Source organism: Microtus oregoni, unplaced genomic scaffold, assembly GCF_018167655.1.
Source record: "Microtus oregoni isolate MIOR12 unplaced genomic scaffold, Mior012 000008F_ref0000371, whole genome shotgun sequence".
Lineage (NCBI taxonomy): Eukaryota > Metazoa > Chordata > Mammalia > Rodentia > Cricetidae > Microtus > Microtus oregoni.
In genome coordinates, this window is record NW_024543067.1 from 53,739,647 (window position 1) to 53,753,465 (window position 13,819).

General features: G+C 37.8%; 1 protein-coding gene across 1 annotated transcript; it reads left to right on the forward strand.

Annotated features, from left to right (window-relative positions):
- Nucleotides 1-7,977: 7,977 nt before the first annotated feature.
- On the forward strand, nucleotides 7,978-8,919 carry LOC121451758 (olfactory receptor 147-like). The gene has a single exon (XM_041657502.1). The coding sequence runs from the start codon at nucleotides 7,978-7,980 to the stop codon at nucleotides 8,917-8,919; it is 942 nt and encodes a 313-aa protein (XP_041513436.1).
- Nucleotides 8,920-13,819: the final 4,900 nt, after the last annotated feature.

Genomic DNA, 13,819 nt, shown 5'->3' on the forward strand with positions numbered 1-13,819 from the left:
GAGAAGAAAACTTATCTACAAGATTTTGATGGCAAAATTTAAAAAAATACACATATTCTTAAAGAACTGTCATACAAAAGTGCACACTTGGTGAACTTCAAAATGGTACTTATTGTTCATTGTAATTAGTGACTGTTTTTCTGGAATCATGAAGTGTAGGGGTTTAGTTAAGCTTTCAGAGTAAATCGTGTTATTATTACCATAGTGAAATGTGTAATTTAAGATGCTTGATGCTCTCACTTTTCTTAGAAAGAAAAATGATTTTATTATAAAAGAAACAACAATTTGTTACATATAATACTGTCATTGATAATACCCAATTTTATTCACTAATAAAATCTAAGACCGACAAAGGATATATGATGTAATGTTTGCCTTACTTAGCCTTATTTGAGTTACTTAGTAAAATCACCATGAGATATATCCAGTTTCCTACAAATGATATAATTTCAAGCTTCATTTGGTTGAAAAAAATTCTACTGTATATGTAAACATCACCTTTATCCATTCTTTTGTTGTTGGACATCTAGGTTTCTTTCATTATTTAGCTTTTGAAAATAGTGTGTTTGTAATATATTGATTAGGAGTTTGGCATAAATAACAAATAAAGGGTAGTGCTGTGTGGGTCACTTGATAAATTTACTTTATCAAGTACACTGAGAAACCTCTACACTGATATTTTATGTTAGTTGGATGAGTTTATTTTCCGAGCAATTTACAAAAGTTCCTTTCAGTATACATCCTTCTCACAATTGTTATCTAATTTCTTGGTGGCTGCCATTTTGCATGGGGTGAGATTGATGTTCCTTGTTTATATATGTGTTTCTTTGATGATTAGTGATTTTAAACATTTAAAATATTTATTGACTACTTTTGTTTTGTTAATGGACAACTATGGGTACATTTTATTGGCCTTTTCATTGATTATTTTGTTTGGTTTTAGGTGCTTAGTTTTTTAAAATTTTATATTATTTTTGTATATTTTGCTGGTGGGAATGCAAACTTGTGCAACCACTTTGGAAAGCAGTGTGGCGGTTTCTCAGGAAATTCGGAATAACCTACCCCTGGACCCAGCAATGCCACTCCTGGGAATATACTCAAGAGATGCCCAATCATATGACAAGGGCATTTGTTCAACTATGTTCATAGCAGCATTATTTGTAATAGCCAGAACCTGGAAAAAACCTAGATGCCCTTCAATGGAAGAATGGATGAAGAAAGTGTGGAATATATACACACTAGAGTACTACGCTTCGGTAAAAAACAATGACTTCTCGAATTTTGCATGCAAATGAATGGAAATAGAAAACACTATCCTGAGTGAGGTAACCCAGACCCAGAAAGATGAACATGGGATGTACTCACTCATAATTGATTTCTAGCCATAAATAAAGGTCATTGAGTCTATAATTTGATATCCTAAAGAAGCTAAATAAGAAGGTGAACCCAAAGAAAAGTATATAGCTATCCTTCTGGTTATGGGAAGTAGATAAGATTGCCGGGCAAAAAATTGGGATCTTGTGAGTGGGGTTGGAGGGGGGTAAGGGGAGATGGGGAGAAAAAAGTGAGAAGGGGAGGATGGGGGGAACTTGGGGAAATGGGATGATTGGGATAAAGGATGGTAAGATAGGGGAGCAGGGAAGCACATATCTTAATTAAGGGAGCCATCTTAGGGGTGGCAAGAGACTTGGACCTAGAGGGGGTCCCAGGTGCCCAGGGTGATGTCCCCAGTTAGTTCCTTGGGCAGCTGAGGATAGGGAACCTGAAATGACCCTATCCTATAGCCATACTGATGAATATCTTGCATATCACCATAGAACCTTCATCTGGCGATGGATGGAGATAGAGACAGAGACCCACATGGACACTGGACTGAGCTCCCAATGTCCCAGTGAGGAGCAGAAGGAGGGAGAACATGGGCAAAGAAGTCAGGACAACAAGGGGTGCACCTACACACGGAGACAGTGGGGCTGATCTATTGGGAGCTCACCAAGGCCAGCTGGACTGTGACTGAAAAAGCATGGGATAAAACCGGACTCTCTGAATATGGCTGACAATGAGGGCTGCTGAGAAGCCAAGGACAATGGCACTGGGTTTTGATCCTACTTCATGTTCTGGCTTTGTGGGAGCCTAGCCAGTTTGGATGTTCACCTTCCTAGACCAGGATGGAATGGGGAGGACTTTGGACTTTCCACTGGGCAGGGAACCCTGACTGCTCTTCAGACTGGAGAGGGAGGGGGAGAGGAGTGGGGGGAGGGGGAGAGGAGTGGGAAGTGGAGGAGGGAAATGGGAGGCTGAAAGGAGGTGGAAATTTTTTTTCAATAAAAAAAATAAAAAATAAAATTGACACTGATGACAGTAAAAAAAGATATTGATCTGAATGTATAAATATTACATATTTTCTTCTATTCTTTTGGCCATCTTTTGAGTCAAAATAATTTATTTCTTATTTGAAAACATTTTAAACATACAAATCTATTTTATGATCCTTTTTGAGCTGCTGGAAACCATTCAGAAAACCTTTGTCTATTTTGCCTATTTCTTAAACTATTTTCTCCATGATTTCTTCTAAGACTTCCAGTTTTATGTTAGAGTCTTTGATTAAATTTGTAATTGATTTTAATACAGGAAAGAGATAGGCAGTGAGGTTCATTCTTTACACATATGACATCCTTTTTAGTCAGTGTCATTTGTTGAACTGGCTATTTTTACTCAAATGGATATCTTGGCATATCTAACACTGTTAGTGGGGCTAGGAACTTGTCACTATATATGTCTCAGGTCCTTGGTCATGGTATATTATTATATTATTCTTTTAAATAGACATATATTAAAGTGATTCTTAATGGATTATTGTTATACACATAGATCAGTGTACCTATCAGCCCATGTCAGAGCATCTTCTTCTTATATAAAATGATAATTGATATAGACATTTTCTTTTTATTAGCATGCAGAGAACAAGAGACTTTGTAGTGCTCAATAGTAATTGGAACAATGATCATATCCTTTCTCTCAGGTTCAGAGATGTTCACAGATGAGAGGACAGATATATTTTAAGAACCTGAGGTGATATTGGATAACTGCAAGCAAAGAAGCAACTAACACTATCATTTACAATGTTGGAAAGTACTTGATATGGACTGGAGGAAAGAAACAAATAAAAAAGAGAGTCAAAACAAAAGTAACCACAGAAAAGTTCTTAGCATTTAATATACAATATGTTTTAATGAATCATGGTTGGAAGGCATTGCTGGCTGGTTTTAGGTTGCAGTCTGCCATAGCCTGGTAGCTTTCTCTAAGCTACACAATATGAAAATGTCCTTTCTTCTTCTCCTAGCAATGTTTCCTGCTCTCTACTTAGCCTTGCTGAAGGATGTCCCTGGACCTCAAGGACTGACCTTATGTAAAACTGTGTCCAAAACTATACTCACCTTTAGCTTGACCATTGACAAAAATCCCTGCTAAGACTGGATCTAGGAGCTCTGCTATAGGAAACCACTACCATACACAAAGCCTTTAGATAGGAGCGTGACACTTAATGCAAACTAGGGTTTGTAGCCAGGCTCCACAATCCTGTATATTCCTTATCCTCTGAAATAAATTTGAGCTTATTCACCAAATCTGCCTCCTAGAGGGCTACCTCTGTTCATGCCTAAGGGATGCACACTAAGGTTTCTCTTGCCCTTCTGTCTCTTTCCCCTCTTGGACTGTTGGCCTACATGTAGGCCAGGAGGGAAGGAAGACACCTTTAATTGCTAAGTCCTGATCACTGTGGGACCCTGAAGGATGTCATTTCTGTTGGGCCTTTTTCATGTTTGCCTTGAGGAACTTTTGGTTTCTAAGTAATTTTGGGGAGACTGGAATAATTTATCTCCTTGCTCTCTGTCTCCCACCTTTTCTTCTGTTCCTACTCATTTCTGTTGTAATTGTTTCTGCAACTCATGTACTTCTCTCTTTCCAGTTCTAGTCATTTCCTGCTCTTCTCTCTGATCAAGATAATTTTTCTGAGCACTGAAGCTGTTTCAATTTTGTGTCACAAAATTTAGTGGCTCTATATGGTATTCTGAAAGGACGAGAGCTTTGATTTTGGAATTTAGGACCTTATTATAATGCACTATTACAGATTTTCCTTTGGTCTGAGAAAATGCTATAGGTGCTGTAAAAGACATTGGGTATTGTCAACAATTGAGAACAACATTCATGGTTGGAAGCTATAGTATTTTTTCCCTCTGAATTTAATAACTCCTATCTGAGATTCCTTTTGATGACCTGTAGAGGTACCTGAGGGTCTACATGCTAAATCGATGTCACCTTGTCCACATTATTATCTATAAGTAAGAGCATTGGAGCTATATAAATTTTTGCTTGTGGGACAAATATCCTGTGTTGTAGGGATAAGTCCAGCCCCTTAGGGGGCGTGTTCGCCTCGGGCTAATGTTTACCTATAAATCTGGTGACAGTGCTCCCAGCTGCCCCTTTTGCTTTCCTGGTCTCCGTGGGAATGGTGGTTCTGTAAGTCTATTTCCCCATTAAAGCTGTATATATTTTTACAATCTGTCTGCATTCATTTAAACTGTTACACCGTGTAGCATCAAGTATGTATACTTAGAGAACTGGGAAGGTATACTAATTTATTCATTCTTCTATCTACATTTATAAAGCACCCCCTGTGTATATACGGTTAATTGTTTAAAGTGATTCAGAAGTAGCTCTGAAGAAAAAAGTCATATCACTTTGATATTATGTACTTAGATTAATAGGCATATGTGATTTGTATGAAGGAAGGCATTACAAAGAAGAATAAAAGATTTCAACTAAGAATGGAAAGTATGGAGAATCCATAGTATAAGGGACAGGTATACTTGCTGTTCTAATGTATAGTTCTCAAATTGGCAGGAATAAAATGTAGGTAATACTGGAGCACAGGTGAAGTAAAAGAAGAACAGGACTAACAGCAAGAAGGATTGGGTTAGGCAAGAGGTAGGAGGGCAGAGTAGAGGAGAGAGTTTGAGGAAGGATAACTAGCACTAAAGACCTTTGAGAAAATACTGCCTAAACTACTACTGCATAAGCTTCCAAAAATAGTTTCATGACTAAAATGAGTTTTAACTGAAATACTAATCATTTGGAGACAGTGCTTCTATACTACTAGACACCACAAGGTATAAAGGAAAACCTAGAATCTAGAATTAGGTACCCTTTTTGGAGTTGTTAGCCAACTGTGTTCCCATTGATTTCCTAATATTGCAAGCTATTGCCCCTGCTCTCGATTTTCCCCAAACTTGATAATTAGACTATAATGCAGAAGATACCATATATTCATGCCATAACATGGAGAAATAAAGTTTGTGTATATTTAGTAGTCTATTGTCAAACATTTCTAAGAAAACTTTTTCTATGTATACTTATTTCCACTTTGTTCTACTCATTTCTTTTATTTTTTGACAATTTCATTCTTAAAATATGTATGTAGGTCAGGTCCATCTATATACAATTCCAAATTCCAAATCATTAATGCAAACACACAGATGTGAAAAGTTGTCATAATGTTACTTACATTGTATAAAATCATCATAAGTTTTCATTCTGCTCACATGTTTCAATGGCAGGTGAGAAACAAATCCTTCTCTCATAGCTGTCTCTTAATTGTTCTCTTTACTTAGAGAGATAGCAGGATACATCATTATTTGAAAGTTGGTCATGTCTTGTGTAAGAATTTCGCAGTTGAGTCTGGTATTGTCCAGCATTTATAGTGCTAAAAGTCTACATGTGATATCAAAGAAGAAATGCAACGCTCAGTTTCACTGTGGTGTGAAACATGAGGCTACAGGCATAGATAGCTAACCTGGCAAACATACCCACTAGTGGAATATTTTCTTAAGTATTGTAGGAGTAATCAACAATCAAACACTTTTGGACTAGGTTTCAGGCTTGCTTCATAGACAAAATTCATTGTTAACGTGGTTCTTGCAGTCAACTACTGAGGCAAGGTCATAGGGAATAGACCTGAGGGAAGTGCTTATGACTGTTATTCTGCTTTGGATACAGTAGTAAATTGCCTCCTGATGAATTTCCATTATACCCATAGCTTGGTGCATCTCTCAACTTTCATTAGAGATGCTTCCTTTAGCAGTAGATGGCCATTAACACGGGTATCTTCATTAGGTCAAGTGGTAGACATAAGAGACCACAAATGATTAATCCTAAATGGGACGTCCATATCACACACCTTTGCTCAAGTCTCAGAAATTATAAGGAAAGGAGCAGTGGAAAGACTGTAAGAGTCAGAAGTCATAGAGGACTACGTCAAAACAATGTTTCCAGAATATGCTCAAGGACCTCAGAGTGGTTACAACAGTATGCATAAGATGCCTGAAAAATTAAGCCTGAAAACAAACCTTGAATGGAGGGGGTGATGGTAATGAATTCTCCCTCTAGTTGAGGAAATATTGGCAGAGGGTGTCTACTGTGAGAAACATGGTCAATTTCAAGGATGCAGCCCCCAAGAGGTTATGTTCCTCAAGTAGATGGGTCTACACTCGTTAAAGAGGTAGTGACGAAAGAAGTCATTGCGGTAACAAATTAAAAAGAAGAGATACAGTTAGGAGGGAATATGGTTGGAGAAAAAAATCAGAGGGGAAGAAATTGCGGATGAACTTCATTGAACACAATGTGTATATGTATAAATGTTTCAAACAATAACAACCGAAGAAAACCATAGTGTATATCTCCAATGAGCCAAGTTTGTAAGCACCATGGTATCAAAGCTTGACCTCTGGGGAATTACCTGGTAATCACAAGTCTTTCAATTTTGAATCAGGTCCCAAAGAGGACAAACTCATAAAACCCTCTTGGGTCATTACCAGGTGACTCTTATGACATCAGTTGATGTATTTACCAACCTCTGGGATACAGGAGACATTCTGGGAAAAGTCACAACTGAAAATCATGAACTTACGACTTTTCAGAATTTGGAGAAATGAGGGCTCTGAATTACCCAGTCAAAGATGACTTTCTCTCACCACCAAAAAGCCTAACTTAGAATCAGAAAAAAAAATTCCTAGGCTATACACCTTACAACTCATTCATGCCATGTGTACGTGCCCCTTTGTGAGTGTAGAATAGAAGAGTAACTAAGGTGACTTGTGAGGTGCCTCTGCACAAAGGTAAGCAGTGAATTAAATGCATGTTTTTTCCTCTCAAACCAACTCTGAGCAACCCTGTATATTGTCTCTTCTCTTTGGAGAGAACCAATGAACCTGATTTGTGAGGTGAATTGATAAGGTATAAGAACAGTGGTACTTCAAAGGAAGAATAATCATAGGTGCCTTGAATACTGTTCTCAAAGAAATAGCCTTCCATTTATTAGTGGTTAGTTCTAACCACTAATGAACTCCAAAAAATGTTGAAAACAGAGGCCCACTATGTTCAACTAGTCCGGATTTATCCCATGCTTTTTCAGACCTAGGCCAGCTGGCCTTGGTGAGTTCCCGATAGAACATCCCCATTGTCTCAGTGTGTTTGTGCACCCCTCATGGTCCTGAGGTCCTTGCTCGTGCTCCAATGAGGAATACCGAGAACTCAAGAACAATCGCAGTGTGTTTTTGATCCTACTGCACGTACTGGCTTTGGGGGAGCCTAGGCAGTTTGGATGCTCACCTTACGAGACCTGGATAGAGGTGGGCGGTCCTTGGGCTTCCCACAGGTCAGGGAACCCTGATTGCTCTTGGAGCAGATGAGGGAGGGGGACTTGATCGGGGGAGGTAGAGGGAAATGGGAGGCGGTTGCGGGGGAGAAGGCAGAAATCCTTAATAAATAAATAAATGAAAAAAAAAAGAAAACAGTGGCCCAGAGAAGTGTGTTTGAATTTATGAATTTATTATTCAAAACTGCTTCTTAATCTTATTTTAATGGGGTACTTTGGAGAGCCTGGAATTCCTTTTTAATGTTATGATTTTTATTGTTTTCACAGATATGACCCAGAAAATGGCCTTAGGTAATGACTCTTCTGTGAAAGAGTTTGTCCTGCTGGGCTTGACACAGCGGCCAGAGCTTCAACTGCCTCTCTTCTTCCTATTCTTGGGAATCTATGTGGTCTCCATGGTGGGGAACCTGGGCTTGATTGTTCTGATTATTTTGAACCCTCACCTGCACACCCCCATGTACTACTTTCTCTTCAACCTATCCTTCACAGATCTCTGCTACTCCTCTGTCATCACACCCAAAATGCTGGTGAGTTTTGTGAAGCTGAACATCATCTCCTATGCAGAGTGCATGACTCAGCTCTTTTTCTTCTGCTTCCTTGTTATTGATGAATGCTACATTTTGACAGCAATGGCCTATGACAGATATGCTGCCATCTGTAAGCCTCTGTTTTACCAGGTCACCATGTCCTATCAGGTCTGCCATTTGATGACATTTGGTATATACATGATGGGGTTTGTGGGTGCAATGGCCCAAATAGTTTGCATGCTGAGACTGACTTTTTGTGATGGCAACATCATCAATCACTACGTGTGTGATATACTTCCTCTCCTGAAGCTCTCCTGTACAAGTACTGCCATCAATGAGCTTGTGGTTTTCATTGTTGTGGGTGTCAATGTAACAGTGCCCAGCCTGACTATCTTTATCTCTTACACCTTGATCCTTTCCAGCATTCTTGGCATTCGTTCTGCAGAGGGTAGGTCAAAAGCCTTCAGTACCTGTGGCTCCCATGTAATAGCTGTTTCTCTTTTCTTTGGAGCTGCAGCATTCATGTATCTTAAACCTTCTAGTGCATCTGTGGAAGGTGATAATGTATCTACCATATTTTATACCATTGTGGGGCCAATGCTGAATCCTTTCATCTACAGCATAAGAAATAAGGATGTCCACATTGCACTGAGAAAAACTTTGAAGAGAAGCATGCTTACTTAAGTAGAATCTGCACTTGTTATGGGATAATCTTAGGACATATGATGATTACAACTAGAGTTAGTACCAGAGGAACAGCTCATCAGTAGAGCATTTGCATGCATGCATGTGTCCCTGGATTTGATCCACAGCGTTGAAATCCTCAAGGGCTATAACAATTAAAAGAACATAAAAACCCCAATGATGAGAATAGTGTAGAATTAAAATTATTTAACATTATTCAAAATTAAGTTACTTATCAAGGACATTTCAGAAGTAGAGAGTTAAGGGTGATTTACTCATTATCCTTTTAGAATAGAGTGCATAATTTATTGTATTATTTTCCAAAATCATTGTACTTTTTGTCATAATTGAAGATTGAAGAAAACACACATTTGTGCAGCTATCTACTAGTATAGTAGCCCTAGAGTTAGAAATCACAAGGATTTAAGTACAAAGCACTGTATAATACTATACTCCAAAACAATAATCTCATGAGATCTTTTAAATGTACTTCTTTGAATATCATTGCAATCTGTGTTTTGGGGGAATAATACCCAGGCCCTATTGCATGTTAGGCAATACTCTTCTATTGATCTATATTTAAGCACAACTGTGAGAACTTTGACTAGGGTCCATCTAGAAGATTATATCGGTGTGCCACTTTGATAAAAATTTCAGAAGCCTTAGAGACAGTGTCTCATTTATTCAATTAGAAATCCCCTGGAAATATTTGTAGTGGAGTTCATTTCAAAATGTTCTCTGTTTCACAGAAGGTTCCAACAAGGAAGGGAAATTACTCTTTGACTCTGGTCTCTTCTCTTTAGCCTTAAGTCAGTTTGGGAAAGATCAATTGATGATTCTCTTGTAATTCTATTGCTTGAAGACTAAAAATTGAACTATTTAGATCATTCAAGATAAAGGGAATCTATATTATATATTTGTCTCATGGACTTGAGGGCAGGTATGTGAGTTTATGGACCTGCTATGTCTTCACTGTGAAGAATTTGACTAAGTAAATTTACTAGTTATTGGCAGAGGAATTTTGTCTTTGACTCAAATGAGTAATCAAATAAGCTATCTTAATTTATTAGCAATCAGTTTTTTCCCTTTAATAATTTCCACTTTCAGCCTTAGTGTCCTATGTACAATGATGAATTTTATTGAAGTAACAAATAATTACTGAGCTTTTATCCTATATGTAGGCTTTGGTCAAACATTAAAAATACAGTCAGACCTTTTACAGAGGGATCTAAGTTGTAGTGCTTCCTCTGGTCCCTCTTCTAGTATCCCAAGAAGGAGAAGTCTAGGAGTCAGAGGGAATAGAGAACCCCAAGAAAACACAGGCCACTGAATCAACTACGTAGCGCACATATGGGCTCACAGGCACTTCATGGGGGAAAGAACAAGGGCATATGTACCAGGTCCTCTTTGCTGTGGCTCTTTACTTGGTGTTTTTGTGGTACTCCTACCTGTGGGAGCAAATATGCCTTTGACACTTCTTCCTGCTCTTGGGACTCCTTTTCTCCCATTGGTTTGTATTGTCCAGCTTTGTTATGAGGGGTAAAATTGAAAATAAAAAAAAAAACAATATCTGCGAAGAAAGGTGAAGATGCTTCTCAACTCTTTTTCTTCTGTTTCCTTGATGAATGTGACATTTTGACAGCCACGGGCTACGACAAAAATGCAAGGAGTAAACAAAATGATCATCTTCTCAAATATCCAAAGCATCAAGTAACCACATCCTAGACCAAAACATCCAGATAGTAGCCACATCCTGGATCAAATCTCCTGCCAATAACCTTAAGGAGCAAGAATAGGATTTAACTCTCTGAACTTTGGTCAAGATGGAATGAATGAACATCGGTGGACTCCTATACTGCTGGTTTTAACATAGCTGTCATTGCTAATATCTGTGCAAATACCTTCATAGCTATTGGGTTTTATGTTATTACAATTAATTTGGGAGATTTAACTCCATGTTAATTTTCCAAAACTAACACACACATGGAGTTAACTCTGGGCTATTAAAGAGTCATATAAATCCATGAAAAACTATATTTAATTTTAAAATTTTGAGATCAATTCAAACTTAGTATAGAATAGAAATATACTTCAGCTGCATATATATGCATCATTATATATATATATATATACACACACACACACACACATATATATTACTTGGAATGGATGTAATAATTTCCCATGTCAGAAGAGCACTAAATACTCATAGATATACCTTGAGTTTGAAGGGATTTTGTTTGTGAAATTGTACCATTCTTTTATAATAATTAACTTATTCACTGATCACAAAGCAATTATGTGAAAGAAAACAAGATAACCTCAAATGATAGGTACTAGATCATTGTATCTGAGACTCATGCATAAAATGCCATATTTATTAAAAGCCTTATTTTGAAGAAATAACAAACTGTTGAATCATCTCAAAAATAGAAATGTATATGTACATATAATAGGATATTTTTAATAAGAATAAAGTGGAAATTCAATGCAGATTTCAGGCAGGTGTGGGTTGACAGTCTCCCTTTCTTGGTGATATGTAACACAACATCAAGTCTTACAAATCTTGATATTGCTATCTCAGTGCAGTTCCACACTGTCTTTACTTTTTTTGTAGAATACCGGTTATTATGCGAGTGTGTGTTCCTGATGAACTTTTGTTGGTGCATTATTCTTTAGGACAATAGACTGTAAAAGTACAAAAATTTTAATGATGTAATTATTCAAAAACACGTTTAAGGTGATTTACAGTGCTAAAGTGGCCCTCAGAAAATTTGACTATTGCCCTTAAGAGAAAAGAAATGGGGACACACACACATCAAGAATGGATGTATACATAGGAAGAGCCTGATGACAAGAAAGAAAAACCATAGCCAAATGTTAACAAAAAAGAGATGTGGCATAAATAATAAAAATTCAGAGACAATTATTGTGGTTCAACATGAAAATAAGTAAAGCAGTCAAACCAACAGAGTGCTCTTACCTCTACATGTCTCATCCTACCTTATAATTCTCTCTAGTGCTAGGATTAAAGGCATGCACCACAACTACCTAGCTTCTTTGGCTTAGTAGTATGATTGCCGAGATAAAAGGTGTGTGCCACCACAGCCTGGCCTGTATGGCTGACTAGTCTAACTGCTTTGCACTGATCTTCAGGCAAGCTTTATTTACTAAAACAAATAATATGCAACTACATTTCACCTTTTTTGTGTAAGACAAAAAAGAAGGCTAAAATTAATATAAGAAAAATATATACAATAAACACAATAGCTATATACAATATATACAGTCAATAAATACATCAACAATGTTTAGTACATTTGCATTTGAATATTCAGGGAAAATACTCCATATCTAGTCTATCTTGGTGATTCCAAAGCCTTGTACCTAATTTACATTCTACCATAACTTGTTTTGTACATCAGGTAAACAAGAAAAATAAGTATAAGAATCTAGTCTTCCAACACTCTCAGAGACCGAAGAATAAAATAATATTAACTGAGTAAGCAGAAAGTGCAAACAAGTGGCTTCCAAAAATTGTGAGAAATGACAGAAACAGCTGTCTGCCTGTACCCAAATTACCCAAATTACCCAAAGTTTCTTTGCAGCTTTGGGACATCTACCTTCAGCCTACAGGCCTAGCATATCTGTCAGACTTTTCTGTGAAGCAGGATGTTGTTAAGGGCTGTCCCTCCTTGTCAATGTTTGGCAGTCACTTTCTTTTGTGTCTTCCTTGTCTAATTAAGACAGCACACTGTCAGTTGTCAAGGCAAGTGCCGTATTTTTGCCACAAAGAAAGCAAACTCCACGTGGAATCTGTTCAATGCCCATTATCTTCTCTGAAGAAGATTGGTGCTGCCAGGAACAGATGTAACTCATTGTCATAAGAATCAGCCTATGTTATTGAAACATCTTAAATGTTCTGTTGATCTCCTAAGTGTTTGATGATGACCTGCCTGTTTAAAAAATATATATTTATTTGACCTTGAAAGTATACCTAAGTTTGAACATAGTAGAAGAGTAATTACTAATCTGCATTTCCTTAATATCCTAAACCACAGGTAATAATAATTATTAAGGACTAGAAATTTGTATTACATTCTTAAATGAGTTGTATAGGCACAATAACTTGAACAAGAGTAGAAATGTAAGTACAATATGTTCTAAAAATTAATCTCAAATTTGTATCCATATACAAAAATTTTATACACTGTACAAAAATCCAATCCAATGTAAAATATTTCAACTACTAACAGAACAGGTACAGGGGAGTAACCACTGAGTGAGTGAGCCACAGCCAGAGATTGCTGAGAGTCCGGACATGAATCTTGGACATTCAAGAAAGTAGACCTAAGCCAGAATTCATGTGGGTCTGGGTGTGAGTCTAGGACCTCTGAGGAACTAGGCTTGAGCCAGGACCTCTGCCAGTCTATGCATGAGTCTGGAACCTCAGAGGGAGTAGGCCTGAGCCAGGAACTCTGTGGATCCAGGTGTTGATCTGGGACATCAAAGGGAATAGGCAGAAACCTGAAACCTCTGTAGGTCCAATCATGAGTCTGAGGGAGTAAGCCTGAGCCAGGTACTCTGCAGTTCTGAGCACACCTGAGCCTGGGAACTCTGAGGCAGTAGACCTGAGCCAGAGACCTTTATAGGACAACTCCAAGCTTGGGACCTCTGCAGGAGGGGATTCAGACTAGGATTTACAAAAACAGGTCAAAGAAGGTAACCTAGACCAAAGTAGGCTTGAGACAGAAAACTCCAAGGGACCTGAGCAAAGCCCAGGAGTGCAGAACTATCTCAAGGAACATGGAGTAACCAACAGGGTAACTAGAACTGTGGCATTGACTGTAAGATGACGAACAACCATATGAACTTTGGATTCACCAGAACCTAGAAGATT